At 41.3% G+C, this 23,556-nt stretch overlaps 1 protein-coding gene across 1 annotated transcript in view; it reads right to left on the reverse strand.

The window, feature by feature from the left end:
• The window catches only part of LOC135549277 (CUB and sushi domain-containing protein 3-like), a 302,916-nt gene that overhangs the window by 19,508 nt on the left and 259,852 nt on the right, over positions 1–23,556 (reverse strand). The window contains exon 5 of the mRNA XM_064979296.1: positions 22,022–22,229. Coding sequence (XP_064835368.1) covers positions 22,022–22,229 — 208 coding nt within the window. The remainder of the gene's footprint in view (positions 1–22,021; positions 22,230–23,556) is intronic.

The following is a 23,556-nucleotide window of genomic DNA, read 5'->3' on the forward strand; positions in this document are numbered from 1 at the left end:
CATTGCAGGCAATCTCAACCCTGTTTGTTACAGGGGAGATATCCTACTCCCTCTTGTGGTACCCTTCCTGCAGGCTCATCCTGACATGACCCTCCAGCATGACAATGCCACCAGCCATACTGCTCATTCTGTGCGTGATTGTCTACAAGACAGGAATGTCAGTGTTTTGGCCAGCAAAAAGCCCGGATTTCGATCCCTTTGAGCACGTCTGGGACCTGTTGGATCGGAGGGTGAGGGCTAGGGCCATTCCCCCAGAAATGTCTGGGAACTTGCAGGTGCCTTGGTGGATGAGTAACATCTCACAGCAAGAACTGGCAAATCTGGTGCAGTCCATGAGGTGGAGATGCACTGCAGTACTTAATGCAGCTGGTGGCCTCACCAGATACTGACTGTTACTTTGATTTTGACCCCCCCACCCCCCCCCCTCTTTGTTCAGGGACACATGTCTCAGTTGTTGAATCTTGTTATGTTCATACAAATATTTATACATACACAGTTGACACTGAGAGGACATTTCTATTTTGCTGAGTTTATTAACTCTGGGTATTTTGAGCACTTTTCGTCTGGGGTGCTTACTTACTTTCATTGCTTTACTGGGAAGCTTAGCAACCCCCAAAAACCTTCTCACTGCTCCTAGCTCATCTGACCTGTGTTGATTGACCGTTTTCTGGGCCAATCAGAGGGCCGAGTGTGCGTTTCACTAGCCAATCTGTTCTATGCAACTGAGATACTGTCTCTGGCTGTGTGAAGAGTAATCCATGGAGACTGTGCCACAAAATCAGTGACAAAACGTTACAAAACCTGGCCAGATAATTTCAACTCATCAGTCTGAAATCAAAGTCGAGTCCCGAGTCTTGAGTCTCATGTTATTTTATTTTATATCGAGTCTATCGAGTCCACACTTCAGGGCTTTACTGATGAGTTTGTGCTAAAAGCCATTGGTCACTGGCAAGTGGTTTTGAGGGACTCTGTCAGTACTAGTATCAGTGCATTTAGCACATACAGTTGGGGTCGGAAGTTTACATTCGCCTTTGGCCAGATACATTTAAACTCAGTTTCACAATTCCTGACATTTAATCAGAGTAAAAAATCCCTGTCTTGTCAGTTAGGATCACCACTGTATTTTAACCTCTTGAAACTCCCCATCCCGGATCCGGGATTGTGACTAAGCCTCAGGCTCATTAGCATAACGCAACGTTAACGATTTCTGAAAATCGCAAATAAAATTAAAATAATGCGTTTGCTCTCAAGCTTAGCCTTTTCTTAACAACACTGTCATCTCAGATTTTCAAAATATGCTTTTGAACCATAGAAATTGACTAATTTGTGTAAGAGTATGCAAAGCTAGCATAGCATTTTGTGTAGCATGTAGCACGCAACATTTTCACAAAAGCCAGATAACCAAATAAATAAAATCATTTACCTTTGAAGAGCTTCTGATGTTTTCAATGAGGAGACTCCCAGCCACATACCAAATGCGCAGTGTTTCCTGAAAGCGTCTGTGTGTAGGAGAAATCGTTCCGTTTTCTACATTGCGCCTGGCTACCGAAACGAACCGAAAATGCAGTCACCTACAACGTGAAACTTTTTCCGGATTAACTACATAATATCGACCGAAACATGGCAAACGTTGTTTGGAATCAATCCTCAAGGTGTTTTTTCACATATCTCTTCATTGACATGCAGTTCGTGGAAGCTTGCTTCTCTCTCTGTGCCCCATGGAAAAATACTGGCAGGTGACTTTTGCGCACCAATTTCGGCGCAGGACACCGGGCGGACACGTGGTAAATGTGGTCTCTTATGGTCAATCTTCCAACGATCTGCCTACAAATACGTCACAATGCTGCAGACACCTTGGGGAAACGACAGAAAGGGCAGACTCATTCCTCTTGCGTTCACAGCCATATAAGGAGATCATGAAAGACAGAGCCTCAAAAATCCTTGTCATTTCCTGGATGCCAAGTCATCTTGGTTTTGCCTGAAGCTCACGTTAAAGGGCACGCACAGAGAAGATATTTGTATTTCTGGACACGTCAGAGTGTTTTCTTTCGAACAGTAGCAATTATATGCATAGTCGAGCATCTTTTTGTGACAAAATATCTTGTTTAAAACGGGAACGTTTTTCTTCCAAAAATGAAATAGCGCCACCATAAGTGTAAGAGGTTAAGAATGTGAAATGTCAGAATAATAGTAGAGAGAATTATTTATTTCAGGTTTTATTTCTTTCATCACATTCCCAGTGGGTCAGAAGTTTACATACACTCAATTAGTATTTGGTAGCATTGCCTTTAATTGTTTAACTTGGATCAAACATTTTGTTGTTATGTTTGGTAGCCTTCCACAACAAGTTGGGTAAATTTCAGTCCATTCCTCCTGACAGAGCTGGTGTAATTTTACTAGGCAAGTCAGTTGAGAACAAATTCATATTTTCAATGACTGCCTAGGAACAGTGGGTTAACTGACAGATTTGTACCTTGTCAGCTTGGGGATTTGAACTTGCAACCTTTCGGTTACTAGTTCAACACTCTAACCACTAGGCTATCCTGCCGCCCCGAGTCAGGTTTGGAGGCCTCCTTGCTCGCACACGCTTTTTCAGTTCTGCCCACACATTTTCTATAGGATTGAGGCCAGGGCTTTGTGATGGCCACTCCAATACCTTGACTTTGTTGTCCTTAAGCCATTTTGCCACAACTTTGGAAGTATGCTTGGGGTCATTGTCCATTTGGAAGACCCATTTGTGACCAAGCTTTGACTTCCTGACTGATGTCTTGAGATGTTGCTTCAATATATCCACGTAATTTTCCGCCCTCATGATGCTATCTATTTTCTGAAGTGCACCAGTCCCTCCTACAGCAAAGCGCCCCCACAACATGATGCTGCCACCCCCGTGCTTCACGGTTGGAATGGTGTTCTTCGGCTTGCAAAGCGTCCCCCTTTTTCCTCCAAACATAACGACGGTCATTATGGCCAAAAAGTTATATTTTATTTCATCAGACCAGAGGACATTTCTCCAAAAAGTATGACCTTTGTCCCCATGTGAAGTCTGGCTTTTTTACAGCAGTGGTTTCTTTCTTGCTGAGCGGCTTTTCAGGTTATGTCGATATAGGACTCGTTTTACTGTGGATATAGATACTTTTGTACCTGTTTCCTTCAGCATCTTCACAAGGTCCTTTGCTGTTGTTCTGGGATTGATTTGCTCTTTTTGCACGAAAGTACGGTTATCTCTAGGAGACAGAGCGCATCTCCTTCCTGAGCAGTATGACGGCTGCGTGGTCCCATGCGTGCTATTGTTTGTACAGATGAAAGTGGTACCTTCAAGTGTTTGGAAATTGCTCCCACGGATGAACCAGACTTGTGGAGATCTACAATTTGTTTTCTGAGGTCTTGACTGATTTATTTTGATTTCCCCATGATGTCAAGCAAAGAGGCACTGTGTTTGAAGGTAGGCCTTGAAATTTCAGCCACAAGTACACTTCCAATTGAATCAAATGATGTCAATTAGCCTATCAGAAGCTTCTAAAGCCAAGACATAATTTTCTGGAATTTTCCAAGCTGTTTAAAGGCACATTCAACTTAGTGTATGTAAACTTCTGACCCACTGGAATTGTTGGAAAAATTACTTGTGTCATGCACAAAGTAGATGTCCTAACCGACCTTCAAAAACTATAGTTTGTTAATTAACAAGAAATTTGTGGAGTGGTTTAAAAACAAGTTTTAATGACTCCAACCTAAGTGTATGAAAACTTCCGACTTAAACTGAACATGTAGAGCTGCACTGGTAGGGGATAAACAACATGTTCACCGATGGTTCATCAGCATGACCATTCACATGTTCCTTTCTCAAAGACCAGGCAGCTGGCATCTCAATCTGGCCTAAGTCTGTATCATATTTCATTCAATCAAAATATCATTTGAACTTTAATTTAAGAAGTTACAGCAAGATTGTTTTGGGGCATGTCTGTGCATGTGTGTGTGTGTGTGGTTGTTTGCATGTGCTTGTATAGGTGTGTGTATGTGTGTTTGTCTATAATATGTGTATGCGTGTGTGTGTGTGTACATGTATGTGTGTGTGTATGTGTGTGTGTGCGTGTGTGTGTGTGTGTACATGTATGTGTGTGTATGCGTGTGTTTGTGTGTACATGTATGTGTGTGTACATGTATGTGTGTGTGTGTGCGTATTTGCACGTGCTTGTATAGGTGTGTGTATGTGTGTTTGTCTATAATATGTGTATGCGTGTGTGTGTGTACATGTATGTGTGTGTGTATGTGCGTGTGTGTGTGTGTGTGTGTGTGTGTGTGTACATGTATGTGTGTGTATGCTTGTGTTTGTGTGTACATGTATGTGTGTGTACATGTATGTGTGTGTGTGTGCGTGTTTGCACGTGCTTGTATAGGTGTGTGTATGTGTGTTTGTCTATAATATGTGTATGCGTGTGTGTGTGTACATGTATGTGTGTGTATGTGTGTGTGTGCGTGTGTGTGTGTGTGCGTGTGTGTGTGTGTGTACATGTATGTGTGTGTGTGCGTGTGTGTGTGCGTGTGCAAGGGTGTTTGGTGGGTGTTTTGTAATGGCTGTGTGAGCTGGCGGCAGAGACAGATATTTGCATGATGAATGGCAGGTCTGGGTAAGTCCCAGTAGATGTAAATTAAACAAAGCTCCTTTACTTCCAATATTTGCCAAGCCCATTCACTTTGATCTTTGCACAGTGTGTAATAGCTTGTATTTTGGCAGGTTTCAATTTGGCTTGGTTTTTGTGCATCAGTAATAAACCCTGGTATTTGGGTAAAGACTTTTCATTGTTGACTGCGGCGGGTGGAGTGGGCACAGTGTCTGGGCAGAAAAGAGGCGTGTAAGTGGAATTCTAAACAGAATTCTAATCATGTTTCTTTATTCAGTCCCAAGTAAAGTCGCCTTGAGATTTGAATAATGGGTAGGTTTTACCATCATGTTTATTGCTTGTCATCATACATGTGTTTCTTTTTAACGTCTATTGTTGTTATAATTGTAATAGAATGCAGATTGCTGTACAGTTTTATGTTGATGATTTATGGAGATCACACTGCCTTTCAAAGGGAGAAAAGTGCCTTTGATCTTTACATAATGTATGGGGATACAAAGTAATTGCATTATACAGTATATTGCTCTGAGTGATCTATTGTCTTCAAATTCTTATTAATATGCTGTATAATCATGATATTGACCAATTTAAATTCAATTATGCATTTAATTATGCTCCAGTTTTCCAGATACACGCATGTTCTTGTAATAGTCATCAACAACACTGTGGTTTGTATTGTATATTTGCCATGGTAATTAAAATGACAATGAATTCCGGTGACAAAGTTCTATTGTTTGTTCACCAGCTACATGGATGTGATGTTGTGCAGTTGATTGCCTTTACTATAGGTCATTAGAGAGACATCTTGTATCCCGACTCAGTATATGACCCAGATGCAGACACAGGAGGTGGATAGTACGAAACCCTGAATATTTATTATAATAAAGGGGCAGGCAAAGGGCAAGTCGAGGGCAGGCAGAGGAGGACGATCAGCTGTCCGTCCTGTCTCCCTGTAGCGCTGTCTTAGGCGTCTCACAGTACGGACATTGCAATTTATTGCCCAGGCCACATCTGCAGTCCTCATGCCTCCCTGCAGCATGCCTAAGGCACATTCATGCAGATGAGCAGGGACCCAGGACATCTTTCTTTTGGTGTTTTTCAGAGTCAGTAGAAAGGCCTCTTTCACGTACTAAATTTTCATAACTGTGACCTTAATTCCCTACAGTCTGTAAGCTGTTAGTGTCTTAACGACCATTCCACAGGTGCATGTTCAATAATTGTTTAAGGTTCCTTGAACAAGCATGAGAAACAGTGTTTAAACTCTTTACAATGAAGATCTGTGAAGTTATTTGGATTCTTACGAATTATCTTTGAAAGACACGGTCCTGAAAAAGGTCTGTTTAGTTTTTTTGCTGAGTTTATATGTAACTTAAGAAACATTGTCAATGAAATCAATAATTTGCCAGTAACAGATGACATTCATATTCTGACTAGCTCTGAAACTCACTTAGATAATACATTTGATGATACAGTGGTAGCAATACAAGGTTATAACTTTTATAGAAAAGATAGAAATGCCAATGGTGGAGGTGTTGCTGTTTATATTCAGAACCACATTCCTGTAAAGATTTGAGATGGAAAGCTGCTATAGACCAAGTGCTGACAGTCAGTATGTGGATGACGTGTGAAATGCTTGATAATGTGTCTGATATTAAAAGAGAAGTATATTTTCTGAGTGATTTAAATATTGACTGGCTTTCAACAAGCTGCCCACTCAAGAAAAAGCTTCAAACTGTAACCAGTGCCTGCATCCTGGTTCGAGTTATCAGTCAACCTACCAGGGTAGTTACAAACAGCACAGGAATGAAATCATTAACATGTATTGATCTTTACAAATGCTCCAGAAATTTGCTTGAAAGCAGTATCCAGATCCATTGGATGCGGTGATCACATAATAGTAGCCATATCTAGGAAAACCAAAGTTCCAAATGCTCGGCCTAATATAGTGTATAAGAGGTCATACAATACGTTTTGTAGTGATTCCTATGTTATTGATGTAAAGAATATCTGTTGGTCCATGGTGTGTAATGAGGAGCAAACAGACACGGCAATTGACACATTTATGCAATTGCTTATTCCAGTTGCTAATAAGCATGCACCCATTAAGAAAATCACTGTAAAAACTGTTCAATCCCCGTGAATTGATGAGAAATTGAAAATTTGTATGGTTGAGAGGGATGATGCAAAAGGAATGGCAAATAAGTCTGGCTGCACAACCGATTGGCAAACTTATTTCAGATTGAGAAATCATGTGACTAAACTGAATAAAGAGAAGAAGAAACTACGCTATGAAACCAAGATAAAGGAAATAAAAAATTATAGTAAAAATCTTGGGAGCACCTTAAATGAAACCTGGGAAAAAAGGCAAACTCAGCTCCATCATTTATTGAAACAGATGGCTTATTCATCACAAAACCAACTGATATTGCCAACTAATTTAATGATTTTTTAATTGGCGAGATTTGCAAATTTAGGCATAACATGACAACAACAAATGCTGCCACTATACATCCAAGTATATCTGACCAAATTATGAAAGACAAGCATTGTAATTTAAAATTCCGTAAAGTTAGTGTGGAAGAGGTGAAAAAAAGCATTGTTGTCTATCAACAATGACAAGCCACCAGGGTCTGACAACTTGGATGGAAAATGACTGAGGATAATAGTGGATGATATTGCCACTCCTATTTGCCACATCTTCAATTTAAGCCGACTATGAAGTGTGTGCCCTCAGTAGGGTTGCACATTTTGGGGAATATTCAGAGGTGGAAACGTTCAGTGGGAATTAACGGGAATATATGGGAAATAACGGAAATATATGCAAATTAATATTAATACCATTTAAATCTAGATGTTTTAAGATGTCACTTTATTGGAACTAATGTGCCTGAACCATGAAAAACAGCCCCATACCACTATTTCTACTCCACCAAACTTTACAGTTGGCAATATGCATACGGGCGGGTAGGGTTCTCTTGGCATCCGCCAAACATTCATCACTCCAGAGAACGCATTACCACCACTCCAGAGTCCAATGGCGGTGCGCATTATACCACTCCAGCCGACGCTTGGCATTGCGCATGGTGATCTTATGCTTGTGTGCAGCTGCTCAGCCATGGAATCACATTTCATGACACTCCCAACGAACAGTTAGTGCGCTGACATTGCTTCCAGTGGCAGTTAGGAACTCGGTAGTGAGTGTTGAAACCAAAGACAGACGATTTTGACACATTAAGCGCTACAGCACTCGGCGGCCCCATTCTGTCGGCTTGTGTGGCCTACCCCTTCGCAGCTGAACCATTGTTGCTCCTAGATGTTTCCACATCACAATAACAGCACTTACAGTAGACCGGGGTTGCTCTGCCAGGGCAGAAATGTGACAAATTGACTTGTTGGAAAGGTGGCATCCTATGACGGTGCCACGTTGATAGTCACTCAGAGGTCACTCCTGTAAGGCCATTCTACTGCCAGTGTTTCTATATGGAGATTGCATTGCTTTGTGCTCGATTTTATACACCTGTCAGCAGCAGTTGTGGCTGAAATAGCAGGTTCCACTAATTTGAAAGGGTGTCCACATACTTTTGTATATATAGTGTAATTTGGTGATCAAGAATATGAACCTTTACTTTGCAACCTCACCAGCAATTAGGCATCAACCAACAATTACTTGCATAGGCCTACTGGTCTTTTGGTATGTACAAATTGCTGGAAATGTATCATTAATTTATTAATTAAGCTTTAATTTGGAATTTGTTAAATAGGCTCAAAATGTGTTTACAAAATCATCAAAAGGGCTGTTTGGTAGCCTCAAAAAATAGACAAAGATTTGTAGTTGAGTCATTGCCTTTACAGATGTTTTTGTGTGTGTGTTACTCAACTCGACTTGACTTGCTGATAGAATGCACGACTTGGACTTTCTACTTGGCACTCGATATGAGACTTGACCCTTGTTACTTGAGACTTGCTTGTGACTCAAATAATGGTGACTTGCTCCCACCTCTAGGCTAAGAAGCACTCAATCACATTCAATATTGATCTGAAAATACATGATCGAACCCCCATGTCTTCCCCCTCTTTCTACACTCCTCCCACTCTTTCTCCTCTCTCCCCCTCCTTCTCCTCTCCCACCTTCTCCTCTCCCTCCGTCTCCTCTCCCTCCATCTCCTCTCCTCTCCCTCCGTCTCCTCTCCTCTCTCCCCCTCTCCTCCACCCATTGCAGACGACATCATGACATTTTGTGCCTGGTCCCATCAGGACACTGCCTGCTCTAATGTTCAGAGGGCTCGCCTGGGAGCCAGACAGACAGCCGAGCCCTCGTGCCTAGCAGCCATTTCAATTCACCACTGCGCTCTGAGCCTCAACCAATAACTCTCATGTGGTTCCAAATGAAATTCATTCCCCAAGCCGAGCAGCCGTGTCGCGTGCCGCCGGCCCGCCCGCCGCAAGCCCGCCCGCCGCTTGTAGGCACAGAAGTAAGAGAAGGAAGTTGATGTTATTATTATTTAAGGAGGAGCTGCACTTGCTTGTGGCTATTCAATACTCTCTCACAAACTGAGGGACAAATATGACCAAAAACGACTGGGAATCGGGTTCATTTTCTGTGCTGCTGGTTTGGAATGAGAGTGTGGGGCCAGTAATGATACGATGATAGGGTGGATGACACAATTCTTGTTTGCCTTAATCATCCACTGCTAAAAGATGAGCTTCTGAGGAGCCATGTAAATCGTTGTGGCTGTGAATTTCCATGGAGCCTGTAGTTGTTTGATACAGTGCCTTCATAAAGTATTCATACCCTTGACTTATTTCACATCTTGTTGTGTTACAGCCAGAATTTAAAATGGATTAAATATATGTTTTTTTTCTCACCAATCTACACACAATACCCCATAATGACAAAGTGAAAACATGTTTTCAGAAATGTTTGCAAAATTAGTGAAATTGAAATGCAGAAATGTCTCATTTACATAAGTGTTTACACCCCTGAGTCAATAATTTGTAGAAGCACCTTTGGCAGCAATTACAGCTGTACAGAGTCTTTCTGGGTAAGTCTTTAAGAGCTTTCAACACCTGGATTGTGCAACATTTGCTCTGTCTAATTGGTTGTTTATCATTGCTTGACAACCATTGTCAAGTCTTGAGATCGATTTTCAACTAGATTTAAGTCGCTCAGGAACATTCACTGTCTTCTAAGTAACTCCAGTGTAGATTTGCCTTGTATTTTGTGTTATTGTCCTGCTGAAAGGTGATTTCATCTCACAGTGTGTGGTGAAAAGCAGACTGATCCAGGTTTTCCTGTGCTTAGCTCCATTCCGCTTCTTTTTTATTCTGAAACATTCCCCAGTCCATAACGATTACAAGCATACCCATAACAGTCCCTCACTATGATCGATAATATGGAGAGTGGTACTCAGTTATATGTTGTATTGGATTTGCCCCGAACATGTCACTTTGTGTTCAGGACAAAAAAAATGTATTGCTATGCCTCATTTTTGGGCAGAGTTACTTTACATATCAAACAAGATGCATGTTTAGGAATACTTTCTTCTTTTCACTCTGTCAATTAGGTTAGTATTGTGGAGTAACTAAACGTTGTTGATCCATCCTCAGCTTTCTCCTATCACAGGAGAAAATTAAATAGTGCACTCAAAACACCAGTCTCAAAGTCAACAGTGAAGAGGCGACTCTGGGATGCTGGCCTTCTAGGCAGAGTTCCTATTTCCAGTGTGTGTTCTTTTGTCCATCTTAATCTTTTCTTTTTATTGGCCAGTCTGAGATATGGCTTTTTCTTTGCAACTCTGCATAGAAGGCCAGCATCCCGGAGTCGCCTCTTCACTGTTGATGTTGAGACTGGTGTTTTGCGGGTACTATTTAATGAAGCTGCCAGTTGAGGACTTGTGAGGCATCTGTTTCTCAAACTTAGACACTAATGTACTTGTCCTCTTGCTCAGTTGTGCACCGGTGCTTGCCACTACTCTTTCTATTCTGGTTAGGGCCAGTTTGCGCTGTTCTGTGAAGGGAGTAGTACACAGCGTTGTATGAGATCTTCAGTTTCTTGGCAATTTCTCGGATGGAATAACCTTAATTTCTCAGAACAAGAATAGACTGACAAGTTTCAGACGAAGGTTTCTGGCCATTTTGAGCCTGTAATCGAACCAACAAATGCTGATGCTCCAGATACTCAACTAGTCTAAAGAAGGACAGCTTTATTGCTTCTTTAATCAGTTTTCAGCTGTGCGAACATAATTACAAAATTGTTTTCTAATGATCAATTAGCCTTTTAAAATGATAAACTTGGATTAGATAACACAACGTGCCATTGGAAAACAGGAGTGATGGTTGCTGATAATGGGCCTCTGTACACCTATGTAGATATTCCATAAATAATATGTAGTTTCCAGCTACAATAGTCATTTACAACATTAACAATGTCTAAAGTGTATGTCTGATCAGTTTGATGTTATTTAAAAAAAAAGAAGCATTTCTTTCAAAAATAAGTACGTTTCTGAGTGACCCCAAAATTTTGAATGGTAGTATGTCTGACTATCATTTGATTTATCCACTTGAGAGGTTCTCATTCTATTTCTCATCTACAGCATGGGGCAAACACAAAGGAATTACAACTAAGCTGAATTCACTTCTGGGAGACAATTGAATTTGTTACTCAGCCACGTCACCTTGGGATTAATTGATTGAGGGTTCTTCAGCAGAACTTAAACAAATGTGTCGTAATAAATGGAAAAGTCTGTCAAGCATCAGCAGAGCACCTGCAGGCAACCTTTTATTCCAGCATTTATGTGTTTATAATACAGTAAATAGTGGAGGAATTTCAGTTGTATTGGAAATCTCTTCAGTCTCCACTTATTTTCTCTAAAATGTATTGTCAGATTTCTCACACCTCCCTGGTTTTGTGTGTAATAGTGTAGTTTGGCTGTATTTTTGATTTTGTATATATTCTTGATTTAAATCGAGCCTCTTTTTAAAACAAGGCTGCCTCTCCAGATCCGTGTCCCAGTAAATGAATTAGCTATTGTGTTTTGGAATGTCCTGTGCAGTATGTGTTTATTACTCATACTCAAAGGTTGTTTCACCTATTAATACATTCTAATACATTCATGCTGGTGTGGACTCCAGAACACAGTAGGGGACCAGAACAAGAACAGACTGACAAGTTTCAGAAGAAAGTATATTATATATATGTTTACCCAACTACCAATAGGTGCTATTCTTTGTGATACATTGGAAACCTCCCTGGTCTTTGTGGTTGAATCTGTGTTTGAAATTCACTGCTCGGCTGAGGGACCTTACAGATGTGTGGGATGTGTGAGACCTTACGTATGTGTGGGGTACAAAGATGAGGTAGTTATTCAAAAATCATGTTACACTATTATCACACACAGAGTGAGTCCGTGCAACTTATTATGTGACTTGTTAAGCAAGTGTTTACTCCTGAACTTATTTAGTATTCAAAGGGATTGAATACTTATTGACTCAAGACATTTCAGCTTTTCAGTAAACATTTCGAAAAACATAATTCCACTATGACATTATTGTGTGTAGGCCAAGGACAAAAAAAATCCAAATTTAATACATCTTAAATACAGGCTGTAACACAACAAAATGTGGAAAATGTCAAGGGGTGTGAATACTTTCTGAAGGCACTGTTTCTCACTACTGCCACAGTCTAACCACAATAATCACAACTGCTAGCATGACCATGACAAGCCCTAGCGAAACTAGTGATGATGAACAAAAATAGGTTTTGTTAGTTAAGCTTATTTTCTCCCTTAATAGATGAACATGTGGTTTAGAAATGTCAAGGATCGAGCAGTATGTTGTAATGGCGGCCTGTTGAGCTGCAAGCCACAAACTGCATGCCTGTTGGTAATAAATCTGGCATCAAGTATGAAATGGATTTCCTAGCTCTTCCTGAGTCCTCTTGGACTGAAATGAGTGGTGGAGTCAGGGTGGGACAAGACAACATCTAGTAGCCTGGGGGCTGATCACTGACAACATGTAGGCTAGGTAGGTGTACTCTGGACTGGGAAAAACTGGGCCCTTCTCCCACGAACAACCAGCCTGACTCACAGAATAACACCCACACTTTCCAAAACAGAACAATTTCACTTTGTCCCTAATAATACACATTGTTCAACAGAGCTAGAGAATGACAACCCACCCCTTTCTATTACTGCATAGTTGGTTGGTAGCTTGCAAGAAAGGCATTTCACTGTACTTGTGCATGTGACATTAAAACTCTAAACGTAAACCACCTCTCAACTAAAGAAAGACATGTAAAGAGTATTTGTAGCATTGTGACAATGAGGCCCATGGAGCTACTGATGGAGACTGGGACTACATCTACAATAGCACTATGTTCCCTATAAAGTACACTACTTTTGACCAGAGCCCATAGGTTAGTGCACTATGGGGGGAATAGGGTTACATTTGGGAAACAGCCTTGGTCCTGCTGAAGACCCCTTAAAAATCCCCAAATCCAATTTTTCAGGCTAAATGTGAGTTCCTCTTACAGCCTAAATGCCCCTCCTCCCATTAACCCACAGCTCTATCTTGATTGTCTTGGCATTCCGTTTTAGAACAATGACATGGAATTCCGGAATCCACCCTATTGAATCAATGAACGCTGTTGGAAAATATATTTATGTCCCAAATGTCACTCTATTCCCAGTGCAGTGCACTACTTTTGACCAGGGCCTATAGTGCTCTGGTCAAATGTAGTGTGCTATATAGGGAATATGGTGCCATTTAGGATTCAGACATAGCCTACTGCAACAGAACGTTGGATTTGCATAGATGCCAGATGTGATCCATGCAATAATTTCCATTCACACACCAGTTTCATGCAGATTAGCATGCATATGTTTTGAATACAGTTGGCACTCTGTCTGCTTCAATGTACTGTAAGATAGTCTAGTTGTCATGTGGTTGTGAAAAGGAGATGGTTTGGTTTGGCAGGCCGTAGATAATGTGGGATATGGCTTGAGCCAGATGAACCTATAGGTGGCTAAAACCGGATCTGGATCCATATGAATGGATTAATCTGACTGCCAACGTGAATACGAGTTAGGTAACATGGGATATTGTTTGAGTCAGAATAGCCTAGATGTTTTTAATCTGTAATCCATGTTGCATGAGTCTGACTCCCACATATATCAAGCCACATATAAATAGGATGAATAAGATTACATGGTCAGGGGAGACCTGTATCATAAAGCATATCAGAGTAGGAGTGCTGATCTCGGAACAGGTCTACCCCTGGCCATGTAATCATATTCATTCATCAAGGAAAATGTGATCCTCGATCATCACGCCTACCCTGGCTTGGTCTGGGTCTAGGAAGGACAGGGAGATCCAGAGATCCAGTGTTCCTTGCCAGCTTGGCTCCCCTGTTCCTCTGTCCTTCTGACCCCCCCCCCCCCCCCGGCCCACTTGACAGTTCTCTGGTTGTCTGCCACCTCCACTTTAGCCTCCCCTCCCCTCCTCTCCACCGTGATGCCTGAAGGCTGCACAGCCACTGATAAATGTCTCTGGCTTTAGCCATCCCCACCAATTGACTGTCACAACTTTGAGCATTGAGCAGTGTCTGTACTTTCTTCTTTCTTACTAGCTTTTTGGATAGAGGGAAACTTTAATGGATTTCCACTCTGCCACGGTTGGAATTTGTGTGTGTGTGTGTCTGTGTGTGTGTGTGTGTTTGTCTGTGTGTGTGTGTGTCTGTGTGTGTGTGTGTGTGTGTGTGTGTGTGTGTGTGTGTGTGTGTGTGTGTGTGTGTGTGTGTGTGTGTGTGTGTGTGTGTGTGTGTGTGTGTGTGTGTGTGTGTGTGTGCGTGTGTGCACGTACGTACGTGGTTGTGTGTGACAGGCAGAGAGGGAGTATTTGTGTGTACTTAGTATCTATTGCATGATAGTGTATGTTCACATACATGTGTGTATGACAGTGTGTGCATATACTCTGTACTTATTGTCTGTGCATGTGTGTGTTACGTCCAGTGTGTGTGTGTACTGCGTGTGTCACATCCAGGGTGTGAGTGTGTGTATGTGTGGGGCTTTCTACATTACTCTTGGCTCGATCCCGGCCAAGGTCAGAGCCCAGTCACTTCCTGCTTCAGGATGCTGTCTACTACCCTAGTAGGTTTCCCAGAAGTGCACGTTGAGGGGCGTGCCAGCCAGTAGAACTGGTTAGAAAGTGGAACGCATAACATTAGACCTGATAGATACTCAAGCCACAAGGCCTTTCTGCGTTGGCTTAAGGCCCACCACCATATGAAACAGAAAGTACACATACACTGAGTGTACAAAACTCAATATTAGGAAGGTGTTCTTAATGTTTTGTACATTCAGTGTACATGACATGAGTGCTCTGTTTGGTGTATACGAGGAGCTCTGTTTGATGGATACGAGGAGCTCTGTTTGGTGTATACGAGGAGTTCTGTTTGGTGTATACGAGGAGCTCTGTTTGGTGTATAAGAGGAGACCTGTTTGGTTTATAACAGGAGCTCTGTTTGGTGTATAAGAGGAGCTCTGTTTGGTGTATACGAGGCACTCTGTTTGGTGTATAAGAGGAGTTCCGTTTGGTGTATACGAGGAGCTCTGTTTGGTGTATACGAGGAGCTCTGTTTGGTGTATACGAGGAGCTCTGTTTGGTGTATAAGAGGAGACCTGTTTGGTTTATAACAGGAGCTCTATTTCGTGTATACGAGGCGCTCTGTTTGGTGTATACGAGGCACTCTGTTTGGTGTATAAGAGGAGTTCTGTTTGGTGTATAAGAGGAGCTCTGTTTGGTGTTTAAGAGGAGCTCTGTTTGGTGTATAAGAGGAGCTCTGTTTGGTGTTTAAGAGGAGCTCTGTTTGGTGTATAAGAGGAGCTCTGTTTGGTGTTTATGATGAGCTCTGTTTGGTGTATAAGAGGAGCTCTGTTTGGTGTATAAGAGGAGCTTTGTTTGGTGTATAAGAGGAGCTCTGTTTGGTGTATAAGAGGAGCTCTGTTTGGTGTTTAAGATGAGCTCTGTTTGGTGTATAGAAGGGCTCTGTTTGGTGTATAAGAGGAGTAATATGTCTGACGATAGGATATCTTGCACTTTTATTGAGCAGTTTAATTTATCACTTGTATCTAACACTGTTATTTATCTCTTTTATTGACCACTTTTATCTAACACTTTTATTTATCACTTTTATCTAACACTTTTATTTATCACTTGTATCTAACACTTTTATTGACCACTTTTATCAAACACTTTTATTTATCACTTGTATCTAACACTGTTATTTATCACTTTTATCTAACACTTTTATTTATCACTTTTATATAACACTTTTATTTAACACTTTTATTTATCACTTTTATATATCACTTTTATTTATCACTTTTATTCATCACTTTTATCTAGCATTTTTATCTAGCACTTTTATCTCACTAGGTAACAATGGTTAAAACTATGGCAGTGCCACATATATGTGTTATGTGACATGTACGACATTTCTGTTGGTCTTCATATATTCATATAATAATACTCCTGTCATATATCAATTAAGGTGACTTGTCACAGTGACAGGGAGACTTATTTTCAGTAGATGCATTAATCAAACCTGCAGCCCTGGTGTTGCCAGCACCCTGTTCTAAAGCACTGAGGTGTTGGAACCCTGTTTGCATAATTATAAGCAAAAATGTGTACAGTGCATTCTACAAACAAACAAAACAAAGCAAAGAGGGGTCAGTTAGCCCCTAGACAACAATAACAACCCTAAGCCAAGTGTTGTGTCGTCTGCCATCTTCTAACCAAACAAAAGGTCTCATTCCTGGGTGGTCATATCTGTTTGTTGTTCCAGGCATCTTTGCCAGGCGTGCTTATAGCACTTAGTGGGAAATCACCTTTGTTTGTTGAAATGGTGGGCTAATTGTCTTTAGCCTGCTGGGTCCATCTTTAGCCTGCTGGGGGTTGCTTTGACATGGTACTCTGACACTGACAGGCAGCCGAAAAAAATGTGTGTGTGTGTCCTACACTGTTATACTGACAGCAGAGGCACATGGAAGGCATTCAAATGTAACTTATTTAGTTATTTCACAGCCGGCTCCCTCTCTCTCTCTCTCTTTTCCTCTCTCTCATTTTCAGAGGCTTGGAGGAAAAGGCCACGGTTAATTATGCTCCCCTCTTAGTGGCAGCCAAGCATGGTTGATGCTGAGGGGCTCTCTGCTGTGCCCACAGACAGACAGACAGACAGACAGACAGCCAGACAGACAGACAGACAGACAGACAGACAGACAGACTGACTCTCTCCTAAGGGGCCTGAACTACTGAAATCAGTCCCAATTTCAGAAGACGTGGTTTCCCCTTTTTTATTTACACATTTAGCCCAACTTCTGTCAAGGGTCATTTTTAACCTAATACAGAAAAAGCTCTCACACTGTAGCAGTGTCCACAATCTATCAAACCTGCCAACATCATTTACAAGCATTTTGTTACACCGGCAATAACGTTGGCTAAATATGTGTATAATTATGACCAATAAAATGTGATGTGAGATGATAGTTGGTGTGTGCATGACCATTTACATTACTCTTCTTCCTCTTTTCTAAATCCAGAAGAGGGTTTATTTTGCCAAACTCCTGAGACTGTGGCCTTGTCCCAAATGGCACTCTATTCCCTATATATTTTACTAATGGACCCTGTTCGAAATAGTGCACTATTTAGGGAATAGGGAGCCATTCAGGACAAGACCACAGTCTCAGGAGTTTGACAAAAGAAGCCCTCTTCTGGTCATGTCTGTATGCTGCCTGTTATTCATACAGATATTTCAGCATGATCCCTGGACCCCAGGGTGCATAATCTCTGAGGTGGCATCAAAAATGTCTTCTTAATTTGGCATAATGCAATAGGTTGAAATGCACTAGTATCATCACCATGCTAAAACAACTAAAAAAAACTATTAGTCATCACTGAGAAAGATAATATTACTTGATTGGCTGAAATATAGTGATGAATCCTGCCATCCAATCTAAGCAGTGTGTGTGTGTGACAGTGACTATACAACCTCAGTAAACTGCCAACTATACTCTACGGTACACAGTGCCCAATATGAGTGTCAGTAATAGCACACTTGCTTCCCAACAATCATCCAGCGTGGTTGCTCACTAGAAAGAGAGATGGGTCCATTATTTTGAGGATGGAAATGAGAGATAGTTACGCTTTTCCCTCAATACAGACAGGACAGCAGCCATACAGTCTGAGTGTGACAATGGCTACTTCAGTACTGAGCCAGACTACAGTAGAGTGGGACAGTGTTGGGCCTGGCTGTCTGAGTGCAATCAGCCATCACTCAGTATGGAGCAGCAGCATTAGGCTTTCTCCCACGGCTCCACCAGTACCAGACCCACAGACCCACGGCCCCTCCAGTACCAGATCTATGGCCCCTCCAGTACCAGATCTATGGCCCCCCCAGTACCAGATCTATGGCCCCTCCAGTACCAGACCCATGGTCCCTCCAGTACCAGACCCACGGCCCCACCAGTATCAGACCCACGGCCCCTCCAGTACCAGACCTATGGCCCCTCCAGTATCAGACCCACAGTCCCTTCCAGTACCAGACCCATGGAGCCATACTAGAGTGGAGCAGAGCTGGGCCTGGCTGCCTGAGAGCCATCAGCCTTCCCTCAGTGGAGGGTAAAAGGAGCATGTGTCTCTTTGTCAGCCCAGATCCACTGAGTCAGAGCTCAGGAGAAGAGAAGACAGAACCCTTCAGGAGCCATCAGTGGAGCTCAACATTACACTCATCTATGTGTCAGTGTGGAAGACAGGGGTATAGATACAAAGCAATCCTAGCATTGATATTATGTCTCTCTCTCTGTCTCTCTTGCAGTCTCTCTCTCTGTCTCTCTGCCCTCTCTCTCTCTCTGCCTATCTCTCTCTGCCTCTCTCTCTCTCTCTCTCTCTCTCTCTGAATGCACAACTTGAAGCCCCTGAGACTAGAGTGAGAGCACAAAATTGATATTTTGGATTATATTTGAAGTCTGCATAGGAAGTGTGCTGGCGGGCTACTGTGGAGAGGGTTGTACTGAAAATAGATAGCATTAATCAGCGGAATCTGATATCTGACAAACAAATCAAGGGAGGGAGTGTCTGAGTGGATGGAACAAGATCTTATCTAACAAAGGAAAGGAAAAATATATTTTGCCTGGAGTAGTGAGCCGACTTTGTCAGTGATGTGTAAACAAAGTGATAACATACAGGAGGCGTCCCAGATGCCACCCTATTCTCTATATAGTGCACTCCTTTTGACCTGGGCCCATAGGACTCTGTTCAAAAGTAGTGCCCTATACGGGACTCAGATGTCATTTGGGGACGCAGTCACACATACTAGAACAGAAGTTTATCATTGCTCTACCTATCCGGTTCCAGTCACCATGAAAAGCTGTTATGGCTTCCACTGTTCTCTCTGCTTTGTGAAGGTTTAGGAATACATATGGCTAAAACATAATCAAAGTTTCATAGCCGCAATAACTCTACAGCCACACTCACTCAGGCTTTGCTTTATGTCTGTTCTGCATCACCGGAGGCCTGATAAAAATAGCAATTACAGGTGTTTGTTGAAATATCACATTCCATATCCAATTGCAATAGTACACTATTAGCATCTTCAAGGGTTACCCAATTAAACGATCAATAAACTGCATAATTCACCTGATTAAAAAAGGGGAAAGCTTGAAATGAGAAAACCTACCATTTCACTTTTGTTTGTGCTCTTTTCTTCGTAAAAGGTCAAAGGTGATTTAAAGTGGACACAACTACTGTACTTTTCTCAAGGAGGTTTGTGAAGACATACTTAGAGAGAAAACTATGTTGCTCCAGTTGATTTATCTGAATTAATCAACCAGCTGCTGTTTTCTAACTTCTCTAAGAAACATCTAATTTCCCATTCAAACAATGCACATGTGCAACTGTGAAAACTGGCATAAACACATTAAAACAATGAAAACAAGGTATACTGGGATACCATGAGACTTCCAGTTAAGGGAGATACATTTGCCTGTACAAGCCTGGTTTCAAGGACAACATAATCTAACGAGATAATGGAACTATGGTTTCCTGCTTATTTGGGCCAAAATGCTCTATATTTCCTCCAAAGAGCTGTTTCTCTACAAATTAGCAAGGATGCCTGGTCACAAATAGAGATACTGACAATCATCAATGCGAGAAGTGTACTCCAGCCTTCACAAATCAGAGATACTACAGGGACAAAACAGCAAACGAGAAAAGGGACCACAGAATTATATGATATGCACGAGTAGGACATACAAAGTCATTCAAAACATAAGACACAAAAAGGCATTAACAGCCCAATATTATCCCCCTATTGTGTCTGCCGTTTTGGTTTCCATCTATTACATAATTCTCTTGATGGTGCCAGACCAGAGCACTAACAACCAGACAGCGACAGTGATTGGCTTAGTTTGTGGAGTTGGTTGTGTGTTTCTGGGTACAGACAGGGCCACATGTGAACAGAATAAGACAAAAAGTTGGCTCTGATTCTACTTCTATACAGTTGGAGGCCAGGGAAGAAGGGAAAAATAAGATGGGTGGATGGAGGGTAAGATAGAGGGGGGAGAGAGAGAGAAGAAGAGAGGGATGGAGGGGGCAAACAGCTTCAGTTGACACAGAACTCGCCCCACTACAAGGTCAGGTAGCTAGCTACCAGTGTGCAAAACACTGGATAGTAAACCACATACTGAAACAACAATACACACATTTAGGCTAAGCAGGATGCAAATGCCAATTGATTTGAATATGAACTATGGCACTGATGTGGTCTGATGTGTGTTGTGGGGTGGTGTGGAGAGTTCAAAGCCATGTTTCAGTCTGTCAAGTGGGCCCAGTCCCTAATCAAAGATAGAGAGGGCAATGCATAGATGCATTACCATAAATGCATATGAATATCAATTGGTTCAGTGTCATTTGAAAGACTTCCTCTTGACGACGTCTCCCAATCAAAGATTATCAACACCAAAAAGTAAACAAGTCAACCCATTGTTGATCTTCTACATAAATAAACAATGGGTCATACTCTACTCTATAATGCTTGATACATCCATGAACGGCACCAGGTCACCAGTATCTATCTATCTACCCCATACACTAGAAAACATATGGTCAAACATATCCCAGACAAACTGTGATGGCTGTCTATTAGCAAACTGTACCAATATTCAGATCCCTACTCAAATACATTGTTGCTATTAAGATAATTGGTATCAATACATCCGACAACCAATAATCTCATATGATCATAAATCATTATTGACATATCGGTAAGAACTCCATTACTACTGGCATATAGCAACTCAATATAATCTTGTAGGATGCAAAACATTATGGTGAGAATTAGGAATATGTTGCTCTCCTCTTGTCATTTTCTTCCATTTCATGTAAGACGAAAAAGATGAAGACATAAGCGATGAAAAAGAGCTGTTTGTCTCTCCCCTAAATACAGCAAGTCTTATCCGTCTGGTTCCTGTCGTCAGTGGCGGAATAGAGAAGGGAATCGATAGACTCATTTTCCAACAATCAATAGAACTCTGAGCTAAAATATTGTTATGACGAGCACATTAGAAAAATATTACACACTTCCAAAATGACTAATGATTATGTCAATATCTCATAAAACATACAATACCAAACACCCGGCACCAACACACACATACACAATATCTCATAAAACATACAATACCAAACACCCGGCACCAACACACACATACACAATATCTCATAAAACATACAATGCGAAACACCCGGCACCAACACACACATACACAATATCTCATAAAACATACAATACCAAACACTCGGCACCAACACACACATACACGATATCTCATAAAACATACAATACCAAACACCCGGCACCAACACACACATACACAATATCTCATAAAACATACAATACCAAACACCCGGCACCAACACACACATACACAATATCTCATAAAACATACAATACCAAACACCCGGCACCAACACACGTATACACAATTGTCAGTGCGCTTAGCCAAACAAGTTCAACGTCCAGTGTAGACAATTGGTGGCAACGTGACTATTTCATTGCAGGTGTACAGTAATGGCTTTCCTCAGATGTTATACATTGAAAGTAGGTCTCTACTTATGACCCCTAATCACTTACATTAATTAATTTTTATTTCATTTATCCTTTATTTAACTAGGCAATTCACTTAGGAACAAATTCTTATTTACAATGACGGCCTAGATCAGTGATTTACATTTGCAGTCACTGACTACCAAGCACAACAAAACAACAAATTACCATTTTGAAGTGAAGAATTGAAACAATGACCAGAAAACACAGAGAGAGGCGTAGCAGTAAATAGCAGTAGACTCACCATATTGTAGGAGGCTCAGACCCTTCCACTTCCAAGTAGTCATATTTTTCCTCCGTCTGGAAGTCTGTAAAAATGATGGAGATGGTGTCTCCAGGATCAGCAAGTATGGTCCACGTACAGTCCGCACTATTGTAATATTCACTCGGGAAATTGGGACTTGAAATGATGCCACTTGAACCCCTCAGAGTATCACCACATGTGTCCTCAGCTGTCAATCAAACGGAAAGACTTCTGTTAGGAATCGGGCTTTGCTCCACATGTAAGTAGTATACAGCAGAAAATAACAGCTGAACCCTCTTTTTTGTTTGGTTTTGGTCGATTTTTGACTGAGGCAACGTCATATGTATGTGTCTTTGTATATATTTACATACATACAACCATTTTACCACATACAGTACAAATTTTGTAAATCCAGCCCATTTCTTGATTACGATTTTAATTCGTAGTATTGCCACAGCTTTTGTATGCCACACATGATATCTTACAGTAGATGGTCTTTCTGTTTTTTTCTCCAATTCCTTTCTTTTACAGTTTTGAAGCAGAAATGGGATATAACTGGAATTTGAGTTGCCGCCTTTCATTATTCCAGCATAAATAGGAGTAAAATGAAGGCTCACTTCAAGGCCTCCAAGAGTCTATTCATCAGGTTTTAGTGCTGCGACACTCATAGCCTCTCACTCATCTTTGTTGTGATTATTAATTGACTTCATCTATACATGGGTTCTTGGAATCAAAAAGGTCCCAGCTGTATTTCCCAGACTCGGAGCTCTGCTCTTGTCTTATTTATCCTTTTTTTTATATCAATGACTTCCAATTTCATTTCAACGAAGTTTAGATCATAATTTTTTTAACAGGATTCAGATTAGTTTTTTTCTTGTTGTTTTGGAAATGTTTGGATACATAATGTACAGATAAAGACACATGGACTGGTCTGCACAGACGTTATAAATTATAGACATATAATTTATACAGTAAGGCAAACCTATAACATACATATAGATCCACATATACATGCATGCACATGGTACGTGACCGTGTGTATGGATGTATAGTGAAGGTACAAAGCGATGCTCATTGGAGAATCCCTTTTATCCAGGACTCAAACATCATTTTGGGGGAACAGGAATACATACATAGAAACATTGAGAAAAAAGACATTGGCATGTGAGATGCAAGGAGTTTACATGCCAATGTTTTATTCAAACAATCTACAGTAGGGTCAAATATATACACATTGAAAAACATATCTCATCCACACACACTCATGCTCGTACATGCACATACTCACAACCAATAATGCCCAAACACCGTCACATGCACACATGAAACATACAATCAAGTGCACGTAAAGGAGGTCACGCTGCTCGCTTAGCGAGTACCATTTCCTCCCGATTTGGGCCAATATCTGGCGCAAACTCGGGACCTCTGCCTTGCAGGTACACATGACCGCCCTCCTGAAGCACCTTACCAATCGGCACCATGAGAAAAGCTAGCTATTGGCTGGCAAAAGTGAGAACACTTCAGGCTACACACGC

This window comes from Oncorhynchus masou, chromosome 12, assembly GCF_036934945.1.
Source record: "Oncorhynchus masou masou isolate Uvic2021 chromosome 12, UVic_Omas_1.1, whole genome shotgun sequence".
NCBI classification, from domain to species: Eukaryota; Metazoa; Chordata; class Actinopteri; order Salmoniformes; family Salmonidae; genus Oncorhynchus; species Oncorhynchus masou.